Source organism: Biomphalaria glabrata, chromosome 9, assembly GCF_947242115.1.
Source record: "Biomphalaria glabrata chromosome 9, xgBioGlab47.1, whole genome shotgun sequence".
Lineage (NCBI taxonomy): Eukaryota > Metazoa > Mollusca > Gastropoda > Planorbidae > Biomphalaria > Biomphalaria glabrata.
Window position 1 is genome coordinate 42,710,467 of NC_074719.1, and position 14,382 is coordinate 42,724,848.

A 14,382-nucleotide genomic window follows, 5' to 3' on the forward strand; every position below is an offset into this window, starting at 1 on the left:
ACGGGGGATGGGAGCGGGCAGGGTTTGAACCCTCGACCGTCGATAAATCCGAACGACAGTCCAGCGCGCAAACCGCACGACCAGGCAGCCATACTAGTGTTGAGTCAATCGTTAAATCGTTTGCCTGGACTTTCCCTGTGAATGGCCAACTCAATGCAAGATCCAGGCTTGTGTTATTAAGAATTAAATTCAGACATGATTCATATCTGCAGGAGTCCTGGGTGCACTTGTGATGAGCTTACACTTCTTCCGCACTGAAGAGTTCCACCATGAGATGTCCGTGCTGGACATTGTGTTTCGTCTGACCACGCCCAACTACGGCCTGACGTTCTTCTTACAGATAGCCAGTAAGAACTGATTTCTTGTGCGTGTTTATTACAAAGTTTTTATCAACAGATGACCTTAACATCATCTGCCCCATAGATCGCAAGGTCTGAAAGGGAAACTTTGTTTATATCAACTCACTCTGTCTGTCTGTCTGTCTGGTAAAAAGTTTGTACACGTTATTTTTCCAAACACACAAACTCATAAATTTTGCACAATTATTTCTTTTACCTGACAACACAAACATAAATGACAAAAATTAACCTGCTAGTTTATTAACTATTGGTAATTAATTATTTTTTGATATCTTGAACAAGGGAAAGAAACAGTACTTGACAGATGTGGTGGTATAAATTGAATTAGTCACCTTAAGAAATCTTGAGGCCCGAGTGAATTTTTTTATGCATTAAAAAAAACAATCATGTAAACATTCACAAAGATACCCCCTTCTTTCCTTCCCCTTTCACAACAGGTCCAGACAAGTGATAGGATCATAGCGCAATGAGAAAACTAAAAGCTAAACAAAAACTTGCCTGAATCAGCTATTTGTAAAAATTGGTAAAAATATTTCTGATGTCCACATGTGTATATGTTGTCTTCTCTTGCAGCCTACATCTCCCACAGCTATGTGTCCTACAGCCTCCAGCCTCACGCCTCACGTAGCGACCACAGTAGAACTACACTGTCCAAATATTTCTTGGAGTACATAGTGACCTGCGTTGTCCAGATGACACTGTGCTGGTCAACAGTGGCCTTTCTGGAAATGGACGTTTACAGACGACTTAGGTACACAAGCCTTGAGACCTTGTAAACTATTGGGCAGGTGATGTAAAGGTCATCTTTTTTTTTGTGGCCCACAGTTAACGAGGGTGTCATGTGGCCAGCACAAAGACCAACCGTTTTTACTTTCCCCAACTAATGTCAGGTACCCACTAGAGCAGGGTGGACTCAGAGGCGCCCAAAGATTCCGAAATTTAAAAAAATTAGTCACAATTTAAACCCGGGATCACTGGTTTGGAAGCCAAGCGAGTTTAAACGAGGCCATTAGTTATAGAAGTCCTCAACATGGACATGCAACGTCACAAACTGTAGGTAATTTAAACCAATAGCTCGTTGCCACATGGTACAGACCTGAGATATGACGACGAGCTATTGATCTAAATAGCCTACGTTGCAGGTCAATGTTAAGGTCTTCTATACCGATTGGTCTCGGTTTATAATACAGACGTTACTTCAAAAAAAGAAGATGATTACGTCCTACGCGTCATGCAATTAGTCATGCATATTAAACAATGAACTAAATTCTGCTAAGTCACTGGTTTTCCTGACAGGCTCAAGCAACCCATTCCATGCTCTAATAAAACCAGGGAAGAAGGAGTATTTGTACAAATTTGTCCTAGCATATGGAACGAGGAATGTGCCTTTATCTTTGTGTCTTTCAGAGTATTTTATTAAATTTTATTATTGTATTTGGAGATTATGGTTCAGTGTTTTGTGTATAATTGCTACTTTAACTTTTAAGTCTTCTATCCTGAAGACTTTCTAAATTTAGTGATTTTACTAAAGTTGTTACTCTAGTCAAATGTGACTATTCGTTTGTTACGAATATCACTGCTCTATTTTGTGTCTGTTCCAGTTTCTTAATGTTTTCTTGAGTTGAGGGGTCCCAAACAGAGGATGCATATTCCATTTTTTGTGGCCTTACCAAGATTTAATAACATTTTAATCTTATGTTCTTATTTGATTTATCAATTCCAAAATATTTTAATTTCTTAAGCAAACTATGGTGTGGAACTTTGTCAAAAGCCTTGGAAAAATCTAGTAAGATAGCATCTATTTGCTCACTGTTATCTAAACCTTTTTAAAAATCATCAATTAGTCCTATTAGTTGTGTTTCACATGATCTATATTTCCTAAAGCCATGTCGGTATGGAGTAAGGACATTTTGTTTGTCTAAGTGGTTTATTATGATTCCACATATTATGAGTTCTAGGATTTTACATGTGATGCTGGTTAGTGATACTGGTCTGTAGTTTCCTGGGTCACACTTTTCTCATTTTTAAATAAGGGGGTGGGGTGACATTAGCTTCTTTCCAGTCCTTTGGTAATCTGCCCTGGTTTAGAGATGCCTGAAAAAACATTTTGAACACTGGTGCTAGCTCATTGCTTAGTTCTTTGAATAATCTAGCTGGAATACCATCAGGTCCAGATGCTTTAGTAGGTTTGATGTTGGCTAATAGTTTTTGGATTCCCTTTTCTTGTACTACTATATCTTCTATGTTGTCTACTTGGTTCAAATTCAGTAATATGTCTTTGTCTCCTGGGGCTGAGAATGCTGAACTATCTCTTAAGTGCGGTCGTTATGACGTTTCTATTAAAAAAGAAATTAATCATCATTGTTCTTACCGAGATTAGTGAGATGAAAGGAAACAAAAATGGAATATACATTTATAGGAAATATTATTTCTATTACACCTATATTTTTTTTTGACTTAAATATGGTTTTAGTGTAAAAAATATATTTATTCGCAAGATATGTAGTGCAGCTCCTCTCGACTGTGAGACCAGTTTTATCAAAGTTTGCTATTTGTCAAAATTCTTACTGCCTTCCATAGGATAGCATGTCGCCTGGACATCACTCGTGCAAATAAAGTTCTCTTCTCATCGTGAATGTTCTTTGCCTCTCTTCTTTCATTGTTTTCCTCGACGACAGACAATGTTTAACCTACCGCATCGACACAATTAAAATACCCGTGTAGCCTGAGACATACTTGCTGTGTGGTGATCTCTTCTTGCTATGTGACAAAACGTCACAACATTCCGGACAATGCACCACTCGCGTTTGGCTGATATAGGGCTTGTTTTCTAGTCTGTAAAGCGCATCAATTCACCTGGCTACGACGTCCAAGCTGTGATCTACATATTTTGCAACATGCAGTGCAGACATAACTGTTGTCTGCCGCTGGTCAATGCAAGTTTTCTTCTGCCTTCTGCCCCTGTCTTCGGAAGTAGATTTCATTTTGGCCTCGATTGTGTATCCCGCTTTATTTTTTTGGAAACCAAATGCTGCCAGGTGTTTACGCCCATGTCAGATAAGGCATGATGTTTTATTCAGGTGGAGACTTCAACTGACTTTGATGCTCGTTCAAGCAGACACTAGTGTAACAATTATATAAAATGTATACTCTTTTTTTTCGAGAGATAGAGAGAGAAAGAGAGAGAGAGAGCGGGAGAAAGAGAGAGGGAGAGAGAGCGGGAGAAAGAGAGAGGGAGAGAGAGAGAGAGAGAGAGAGAGAGGGAGAGAGAGAGCGGGAGAAAGAGAGAGAAAGAGGGAGAGAGAGAGAGAACGGGAGAAAGAGAGAGGGAGAGAGAGAGAGGGAGAGAGAGCGGGAGAAAGAGAGAGGGAGAAAGAGAGAGAGAGTGAGAGAGAGATAGAGAGAGGGAGAGAGGGGGAAAGAGAGAGGGAGAGAGAGCGGGAGAAAGAGAGAGAAAGAGGGAGAGAGAGAGAGAGCGGGAGAAAGAGAGAAAAAGAGGGAGAGAGAGAGAGAGCGGGAGAAAGAGAGAGGGAGAGAGAGAGGGAGAGAGAGAAAGGGAGAGAGAGAGAGGGAGAGAGGGGGAGAGAGAGAGTGAGAGAGAGATAGAGAGAGGGAGAGAGAGAGAGTGGGAGAGAGAGCGCGAGAGAGAGAATTCTGGATATCTTTCGTCTGCTTTTTTCCCCTGTAAGATAGCTGGAACGTAAACGCTTTTTTGTCATTTTTAAAATTCTCTTAAAACTCTCACATTGCCTTTGTGCGTTATTTGTGATATTCAATTATTGAATTCAATTCGATTCAATTATTTAATCGATTACTTCCAACATATGTGGACATGCTTTCATATGGTTAAATCACAGAGATCCTCTTATAAATAACAGGATGGTTTTTAAATGTCCTTTTTTCTTCTTTCTACTAATACAGTTATTGGGTGAATGCCTTAACTCAATGTCAACAGAAGCCAAAACCTGAAACCGAAGAAAAGGTCGGAAACGACAACATTCAACAAGAGAAGGTCAAGGTTGATTCCAATCCAGACACCGCTGGTCAGTACATCTTATTGTCTTCTGCTTCTTTCGAAATGGAAGTAGTAGGCCTACCAAGGGGAGAGCGCTTGACTAATGAAGCCAATGGGGCTAGGTTTAAGTCTTGGCATTATTATTTTGCACGATCCCCATGATGTTTAGACATCCTCATAAACCTGTTATTCAGTTAATCTATGGGTTGGCTACACAACACCCTTAAGACTGGCCTAGGAGACCAAATGATCCTTGAAATATATGGTGCAGATATGTAAGGAGCACAGTCGAAAGGTTTCTGTCCTGGTCTTTAGGGGTGAGACTTTGAGCCTCTCAAAAGTTCATCCTTCCGATAGAGTTTCAGAATAATGATGAAACTTTCTTATGGTATAAGCTGTTAAATAAATTTATGTTTCTGGAACGGTGTTCTCTTTCCTTATTACGAAAAGTAAACACGTCAATTATTATTCGAACTATTTATACTTTAGGGTTTCCATTTCATTGTGATCTATGGAGCAGACGATGTTGCCATTTTGCATCACAATGACCAACCGTCTTTACTTTTCCCCAACAAATGTCAGGTACCCATTAGAGCTGGGTGGACTTAGAGGAGCCCTATAGATCCCGAAAGTAAACATCAGACATCAGCAGGATTCAAAGCCGGGATCCCCGGATAGGAAGCCAAGCGCTTCACTACTCAGCTACTCAAGATTTATTACAAATGTCTTGTAGACTAAATTACGACAAATGCTCCTTCTTCCCTAGTACTATTAGAGTATTCAATGGGTTGCCTCAATCAGCTATGAAAACCAACGACTTGGCAGATTATAAGTCACTTCTTAAAATTAATAAGATTGACACAGGGATACGCGTAGGACGTAATTATTTATTTTTTGAAGTAACGTCTATATAATACAAGATAGATGGCGTTTTCGTAAATATTATGTACATTATACTCATGCGATATATGTGTCAAAAGAAATCTTTTTCAACTTAATATTTGTTTCTAGTTGTCAGTTATACAACTATAATGACACATAATGAAAAGTATTTCGTTTTTACAAAAGTTATATCAACTAACTCTGTCTGTCTGTCTGTCTGGTAAAAAGTTTGTGCACGTTATTTCTCCCACTCCCAATCAAAAAGCTATTACCAATTCAATTACATGATTGAACACAACTAATTGAAACACTTTGTATAAGCTTTTATAAATACATGTTTTAATGCAAATTTACACGTAGTAAAAAATCAAAAATATCTCAAAGATAAATATCTAAAACATAACTATCTAAAACATAACTATCTAAAACATTAATATGTAAAACATAAATATCTAAAACATAAATATCTAAAAGATAAATATCTTAAAGATAAATATCTAAAACATAAAATCTAAAAATTAAATATCTAAAAGATAAATATCTAAAAGATAAATATCTAAACCATAAATATCTAAACCATAAATATCTAAACCATAAATATCTAAACCATAAATATCTAAAACATAAATACTGTCTGAACATATTTCCAGACACCATCATTGTAAGTCACGTGACTAAGAATTATGACAAGTGCCTCCAACAGAGCAATGCGGTAGAGGATGCATGCTTATTCATCGGCCCTTATGACTGCGTGGGCCTTGTTGGGCCTAACGGAGCTGGAAAGTCATTGATCCTTCAGATGATCTCTGGAACTGAAACCATCACTAGTGGTGATATCTACGTGGACGGTTTCAGCGTCAAGACACATTTAAACTCAGTGAGATACTAATTAGAATACCTTAGTTATGTTTAGAAATACTGTAAAACATTTGGGGAAAAAAATGTGTAACCGAATGTTTATCTACTGCCACAATGAAGAGTAGCTTGCTTAGAATTAAACTTAGTCTTAGGTCATCCCTCGCCCTTGGGCGCATTGGGCCAAATCTAAAAACACATAATTTCTATAAAACAAATTTGGTTATATATTTTGGAAAATAAATAAATTAATATTTCATACTTTATTTGTGAAACAAAAACATTGTCTCCACAATGTGCAAAGTCTAGATATTTCTCTATCCTTTGGATCGGAAAGCTTGGAAAAGTAAAAAAGAAAATTCGGAATAGTTCCTTTATTCATTAGCTTTATTGCCATAATTTAGCCGTCACTCTGTCTGTCTGTCTTGTAAAAAGTGTGTAAGCGTTATTACTCCAGCACCCTCTCTCAGATGAAGTTGAAACTTCACACAATTATTCATTGGCGTAGACAAGACATGAATAAATAAATAAAAATTAGACAGTTAATTACTGGTAAATAAATATTTTGTTTGATACCAACAAGGAAAACTACTACTTGGGTATTCACAGATATGGCTAAATTTTTTGGGTTCAGTCCCCTTAAAGAATTGTTAATGCTATTTCTCCCTCAGTATTCTCAGATCAAGTTTGTACATTAAACATTTATTAATTTGCAGAAGCATTGCAATGGATGGCTGCCTGGTCGTGCGGTTTGCGCGCTGGACTGTCGTTCAGATTTATCGACGGTCAAGGGTTCAAACACTGCCCGCTCCCATCCCCCGTCGTCCTGCGGGAGGTTTGGACTAGGAAGTAAACTATCTTTAACTCTGAAGGAACATCCGAAACATGTAAAACATTTTACAACACAGCAAACATCAATAAACAAAAAAAAATTCAATTAGTCACTTAATTATTGGTAATTATTTTGGTTGAAATTGAATAAGGGAAATAACTTGCACATTATTGATGGAAATAGTCTTAAGCGCGTAGCTCTTTCCCTTTAGATAAGCTGTTTGTGTGTGAGTGTGTGTGTTTTCATATTTTGCTTGATATTCACACAATGTCTCTTCAATTTTTTCATTTTAGATTCGCCCCTCTATGGTCCACTGCCAGCAGACTATTACTTTGGCTAATCTCCTGACTGGGAAAGAGACTCTTGTTTTTTATGCTCGCCTTAAAGGCATCCCAGGCACCGCTGTCCAGAACGTTGTCCTGTCCATCATCCATTTCGTTAGCTTAAGTTTGTACGAAAATACGCTAATAAAAAAATACAGGTAACTTGAGAAATACGAATACATCTTAAAAATCATGAAACCAGTTCATTTATGCTGGATGTCGTATGTTTGCATCAGTCAACAGTTACGATGTTATATTGTTTCGGCACATCTTCCTGCTATACTATAAAGCAGAATGTAAGGAGAATGTATGTCCCGAATAGAAATCAAAAACCGTTTCACTAGTCTTGATGAAACTTGCATAAATGTTTCTTGGGTACTAACTGAGACCGTAACGTTTGAATAGAAGCCCTAAAACAAACTTTAGACCGTCAAAAAAAAAGTTGCCCAACTCTATGAAAGTGTTACTATTTAATGGATCTAGGCCATGTTTACATGAGATAAAATCGAAATGATCTAGATCTAGATATAATTTTTAAAGCTACACTTTGCACAGATAGTTTTTTACTTTTGACTCATGAAAATACAATATAGTCTATTAAGCTTCAAATGTGTTTTTTAAATGCATTTTTACATAAATTCGTTCCTTATATCTGCGAATTTAGAAATCCTGACGAACATTATTTCATTAGACATTACGCGAAATATTACACTATAACACATCTCTCTATTCCTAGATCTAAAACTCTCATTCCACTCTAAGATGATACAACTTCTCTTCGCAAAGATAGTTTTATAATTGAACACATAAACATACTAATTATAATAAACATAAACATACTCATTTAATATTTTAATCAAATTTACATTCAAATTTGTTTTTCTAAAGCATTTTTCACATGTTCGTTCGCTAAAGCTGCGAAGCCGTGTTGAGATATATTCATTCATGAATCGCTTACCAAAAAAGGTCACGCGTGCGATACGCAAATTAAGACCCGCGGGCCGCGGGTAATAAATGTCCAATATATATATATATATATATATATATATATATATATATATATATATATATATATATACATTATAAAGATATAAATATAGATATATAGGTGTATGTTTCCATTTTTTATTTTTTTACATAAAGAACAAAATTCCCTCTTTTAATTAATATCTCCTCCATCAAATGAAGTGACAGCAGTAAAAGAAAACTTCTGCTCGGAGTGTGTCTCCTGAGTTTCCCAAAGTTCATCATCTTGGACTACCCGACTTCCGGTGTAGACATCCTGGGACGAGACAAAATGTTGACACTTTTTGAACTTATGAGATCGCAAGGATGCACAATCTTGATGACGTCAGACAGGTAATGAAGGTTCCGGAAGCTGAAGAGGCGTATAAGTGATAGCAACACTCAAAATATAATGTAATGTTTTACTACTTGAGAAGCCTCGGTAGTACATTTATAATGGCAGCCCTATGTACACTATTTTAAGAGTAGAAAATGGAGAAGAAAATATTGCAAGATAATAGATAGTTGATAGTTCTGGCCAAAGAATGACAACTCCTCTGACAGAAGGATTACCAGGAGTCTTTTTGAACGGTAATGTTCACCAGGCTCGCACTTTGTCACCTATCAGACCCTCATCTGCCACACCGTATTTGTCACCTATCAGACCCTCATCTGCCACACCGTATTTGTCACCTATCAGACCCTCATCTGCCACACCGTATTTGTCACCTATCAGACCCTCATCTGCCACACCGTATTTGTCACCTATCAGACCCTCGTCTGCCACACCGTATTTGTCACCTATTAGACCCTCATCTGCCACACCGCATCTGTTTTTCACAGTGTGATTGTCAAAAGAGTTGAGCTAAAGTCTCTTTGAACCTGCTTGAACAAAACCGTTCTGTCTGGAAGAGCTCCAACTCAATGCCTATGTAAAACATTGCTTATCCGATGTATCTGGCACTCCGGGCGCATGACCTACAATACATGGCCGAAGGCCGAGCACACTGGGAACCCCCGCCACTTTCCCATGTTTTACCAAGCTAACCGTGCAGGACTCGCCATTAGTGTAACGTTCCCTTGAGGAAGGCGCAGGGACTATCAACAGAGACGTCGAAGCACTCTTTTAACTCCGCACTGTGCAATGGGAAAGCTCTCGCATTGCCTTGGACACTCCCATAGGAGTTTTGTTTTGCTATTAATTAAGCCTAATCACTTCCCAAAGTGATCGTTTCCACCTGAGTGCCACGTTGAGGCAGAATAGTGTACACGGGTCTGTTTTTCACCAACAATCTTAATATAAACTTACACAAACAGCCGCATGCCTATTTGTTATTCAAACGAAGGCTCTTTTTTAATTTGTATGTCTCTTTAAAAAAAAACAACTGGAATACATTTAAAGAAATAGAAGCTTTATTCAGTTTGCATTAGCCAACCTTTAGTTTTAGAGGTACACACTTTTGGGAAGCTTAGTTCAGAAACTCTTTTATGATTCATACAGACATCCTACGACTACAGAAAACGCTGAATTCTTGTAGCTAATTTACCTAGTGCTGCCATTATACATGTAATTAGGGCCGGATTTAAGAGAGGGCAGGCGGGGCTTTGATGTCGTATAGACCTGTGACGTTCAGTGCTTCTAAAACGAATTGTCTCGGCTGTGTTTTATTGTAAGACTCATGTCTTTGTTTTACGTATTTTCGACAGTGTGGGTGACTGTGAGGGCCACTGCTCTCGCGTAGCCATCGTCAGGAATAGCAGCATCGTGACTCTGGACGAGCCTCAAAAGATCTTGTACCAGCAAGGTCAAGGTTACGTGTTAACACTCCACGCTCTTGATAGCGACGAGGATGATGGTCATCGCCTCTCTCTGGAGCAAGCGGAGCAGCTGATACTGAGTGCCTTGCCAACCTCACAAGTATTACTATCTAGCTCACAGTTCACAAATATGCATATACTTATAACCTAATTTACATCATTATGATCTATATATAACAAGTCTAAAAATAGAAACGATTGTAATAACGAAGAGGGTACACTATTAAAAAATACAACAGAGCCTGGGAGTACATGAGTCGCCTTGTAGAAGCTATTATAACACAGTCAAGGAAGAGCCTCTGTCTTAAGTTCTTAACTTGCATGGTGACATAGATACATTAAAATCTTCCTGGGCCTGACTATAAAGTAGTTTGATGATAATGATTATGATGTATAACCTTCATAAGCAATTGCTTCTAAAGTTATAAACCTAACAACTAAAATTATCGATTATCTCTATTTCTCTTCTGTTTTCGTCTATTACAAATTACTAATAATTCCTGGAAATGCTTCTTAGCCTCAAAGTGGCTCATAATTTTAATTACATGACTGATCCAAAGTAATTGATACAATTATACTTCGTAAAGTTTTTTTTTTTTTTTTTTTTCAATTTTTTTTCTCTAGATATTGACAAAACAAGAAGAATTAACGGAGATTCATATGCCTAACTCAGTGGAGCAGGCTGACATGTACGATACTTTGATCAAAGGGAAGTCAGTCAACCTCTTCGGCCACTTCCAGGTGCAGAGGCTGTCTATCTCCAACGTTATTTGCAGTGGGGACCTCAACGAACCAACCGCAGCCACAACTTCAACGGCTGTTGTATGAAATGGCTGTATTCTGAAAGGCGTGTACTCTGGAAGGGCTGTATTCTGAAAGGAATGTATTCTAATAGAATTGTATTCTGAAAGGCTTGTATTCTGAAAGGCTTGTATTCTGAAAGGCTTGTATTCTGAAAGGCTTGTATTCTGAAAGGCTTGTATTCTGAAAGGCTTGTATTCTGAAAGGCTTGTATTCTGAAAGGCTTGTATTCTGAAAGGCTTGTATTCTGAAAGGCTTGTATTCTGAAAGGCTTGTATTCTGAAAGGCTTGTATTCTGAAAGGCTTGTATTCTGAAAGGCTTGTATTCTGAAATGCTTGTATTCTGAAATGCTTGTATTCTGAAAGGCTTGTATTCTGAAAGCGTTTGTAGTAGTTGGAATCTATTGTTAAACAACAAAAAAAGGTTGCTGACAGACATTGTGTTTTCAGTGCAAAGATTGTTCAAGAGACGTCAAAATAAGCAGACTATAAGAACGACATCCTATACAGCAATTGAAATGTGTCCAGATTTAGTTTTAGAACCGCATGAACTATGTCAAAAGTCTGACGTTGTTCCTTTATTTACCTAAGTCAAAGTATGCCTCTTTGGAATCGGATATTTATGTAAATGTATAAATTTATAATTGCATACTGTAAACAGGCATAGCTTATTGAAAGCTAGAAGATAGCAGTTAAAGTTTTACCAGATTTATCTTTATCCTCTATCGAACTGCATTTTTTTTTATTTCGTCTGTCCCTCTGCTTTCGTTGATGGGGTGCTGCGACAATTCACGTGACTAAATAACTTCACATTTTTGATGAGTTATCTATCCCTAGGTAGCGCTTGGTTTCCACTCCTAGGTCCTAGGAAGACTGGGATATTTTAATTTCGGGATCTTCAGGGCGTCTCTGATCCCAACCAACTCTACAGTCAAGACTAAACACAACAAATTTCCATACTGGTTAATAAATTAGTCTTAGTCTTAGTCGTAACGTAATAAAAAATGAAATATACTTTTTAAAGGTACTTAACTTACTAATAATGCAGATAATTACAATATTTCAATTATACAAACCAGACATTTGTTTGTTTATGCCTGCACTTTGTTATGTAATGACTTGCTATTAAAATTGTCCTTTTATAAACTGATTGTCTTTTATCTAAACTGATGTTCGGTGAAATGGTTTGAGTATAATTTTATTATGACTTTATTTTCTTCCTATTTTTATACAGCTTATATCAACTCACTCTGTCTGTTTGTCTGTTTGTCTGTCCGGTAGAAAAGATTGTACACGTTATTTCTTCCACATCTATTCTTAGAAGAAGTAGAAATTTTGTTCAATTATTTATTGGCGTAGACAAGACATCAAAGCACATTCCTCGTCCCATATGCTAGGACAAATTTGTACAAACACTCCTTCCCTAGCGCTATTAGAGCTTGGAATGGGTTGCCTGAGCTAGCCAGGAAAAAAAGTGATTTAGGAGAATTTATGTCATTGGTTAAAATGCATGACTAAATCCATGAAGCAAAGTCATAGGCGTCGATGTTGTTTTTTTACTTTTAATGGCTCACGTAATATTAAAGTTACATGACGCCGCCTGTGTTCGAGAGCTAGATTTTATTTCGCATAGCAGGATCCTTTGATTTACTGGAAAAGGTTATATTTTAAAATGCCGTTGTATTTTTATTAAATTTGATAATGAATGTAAAGATTAAATATAATTAAGGAGGGGGAGAGGAAGAAGGTTAGTTGTGACAAGAAACAACTAATTAAATAACTATGTGTTATTATGAAGGGAAAAAAAAGGTAATTTATTATGTATTTTGAAGTACTGTAAACCATTTAAGGTGCAAGAAAAAAAAAACTCACATAGCGCGAAGGGAGAGCACCGTTCAATGACTGCCTTTTCTCTTAATAGGGTTCGTTGTTTATTTCCCCATTTTAAATAAATCAAGATTAAAAAATTAATAAGGCGTGTCTTTGAGTCCAAAGGTTAATAAGGAATGACGTATTTCCCGTGGCTACCATCTGATACGTACCTAATTTATACAAACGTATGTAATTTTACATATTTATACGTACTGTAATGGAAGTATTTGCGAGTTGTGACTAATGTATTTCTACGGTACCTTGATAATATTCGTTAGATTCTTGGGTATACTGTATGGGGTATTACAGAGCTTGGTAGAGGGAGTCAGACCCTTGGGCCGCCAAAAGACTAACATACAGAGATGGCTGTATGCGAGACATGAGAACCACGGGCATCGAACAAAGTATGTGGGAGGAAATAGCCCAAGACCGGACAACATTGAGACAGACTGTATGTTGTGGAATATAACTTCACCGAGTGCAAAAGAAACGAAGCTGCATCAGTCAAGAGAATGAAGACGAAAGCTGCCCTGTCAACTTGCCCTAAGTCAGACGCATTTACATGCACCAACTGTGGCAAATTCTGCCGCTTCAGAATCGGCTTGATCAGTCACACCAGATTCTGCCTCGTCTCAAGACGAATCCAAAGCCATTAAAACACCTGGGCGCATCCATTGTCTCCTGAGACAGAAGGAGCCATATAAACTACTTTAGCGAGCACGAGCAATGAACATTCATCGTAACCCAAAGTTTTAATGCACAGTAACTAAGTTCACTCGTCATGACATAGAAAAACGATTTTTTAATGCAAAATGGGCCACAGTCGAGTCAGTAACTAAAACCGATGTTATCCCTTCAAGAGCCTAGCGGTAATTGTCCTAAAAGTCTACATGAATCATATCTAACCCAATGCCTATGTCGTTACTAAAATGTTGTCTACTGCAGTGCGTCTCCATGATGGAGCGCAGACAGCTTTGGTGAAAGCGTTTAAAAAGTCTACACAATTTGTAAAAATGCAATAAACGTTTCGGGAAATCCCGAAGGGAATTTGTTTAAAAAAAAAAGTGAAGCGGATGTGACGTAATAGAATAAAAGATTAAATCTTATCTTCTTTTGAAAGCTAGACGATTTTATAACAATTTTTATTTTCATGGTAAGTAAACTATCTAGACATGCAACAGATTAAACATTTCTTATAGAGACTTGATGTTAACCTTATTTTAAATCATCAACTACGTATCACTATGAGATCTAGGACATGTTTCTTTTGTTTGCTAACATAATAGACTAAATCTGTCTAGTCTATGTAAATATAGAATGTCTAGATACTAGTCACGGGAAATACTGCATTCCTCATTCATCTTCGGACTCGACGACAAGCCTTATTATCATTCTTGTTATAAAAGATCTAAATATTAGAATTTAATTCATTCATTCAAATGCATGAATAAGATACATGACGCGTAGGACGTAATCATTTTCTTTTTTATCAAGGTAACGTCTGTATTTTATAAGATAAGAGAAAAATATTCTAAATTTCATGTGTTTACTTTTAGGTCTATATCTTTTTTATATTGACTGAAGTATGAAGAGGAAAGAGTTTTTATCGGGAGGAGGAAA

General features: G+C 37.3%; 2 protein-coding genes across 3 annotated transcripts in view; both read left to right on the forward strand.

Annotated features, from left to right (window-relative positions):
• Positions 1–222: 222 nt before the first annotated feature.
• LOC106075873 (phospholipid-transporting ATPase ABCA3-like) lies at positions 223–11,984 on the forward strand. Its single transcript, XM_056040069.1, has 8 exons — positions 223–347; positions 933–1,110; positions 4,281–4,402; positions 5,907–6,133; positions 7,237–7,424; positions 8,455–8,625; positions 9,979–10,189; positions 10,714–11,984. The coding sequence occupies exons 1-8, from the start codon at positions 233–235 to the stop codon at positions 10,915–10,917; spliced, it is 1,416 nt and encodes a 471-aa protein (XP_055896044.1). The 5' UTR covers positions 223–232; the 3' UTR covers positions 10,918–11,984.
• Positions 11,985–13,826: 1,842 nt separating this feature from the next.
• Positions 13,827–14,382, forward strand: part of LOC106063921 (phospholipid-transporting ATPase ABCA3-like) — a 78,222-nt gene continuing 77,666 nt past the window's right edge. For both annotated transcript variants that reach the window (XM_056041991.1, XM_056041992.1), the window contains exon 1: positions 13,827–13,915. The gene's annotated coding sequence lies outside the window, so the exon portion shown is untranslated. The remainder of the gene's footprint in view (positions 13,916–14,382) is intronic.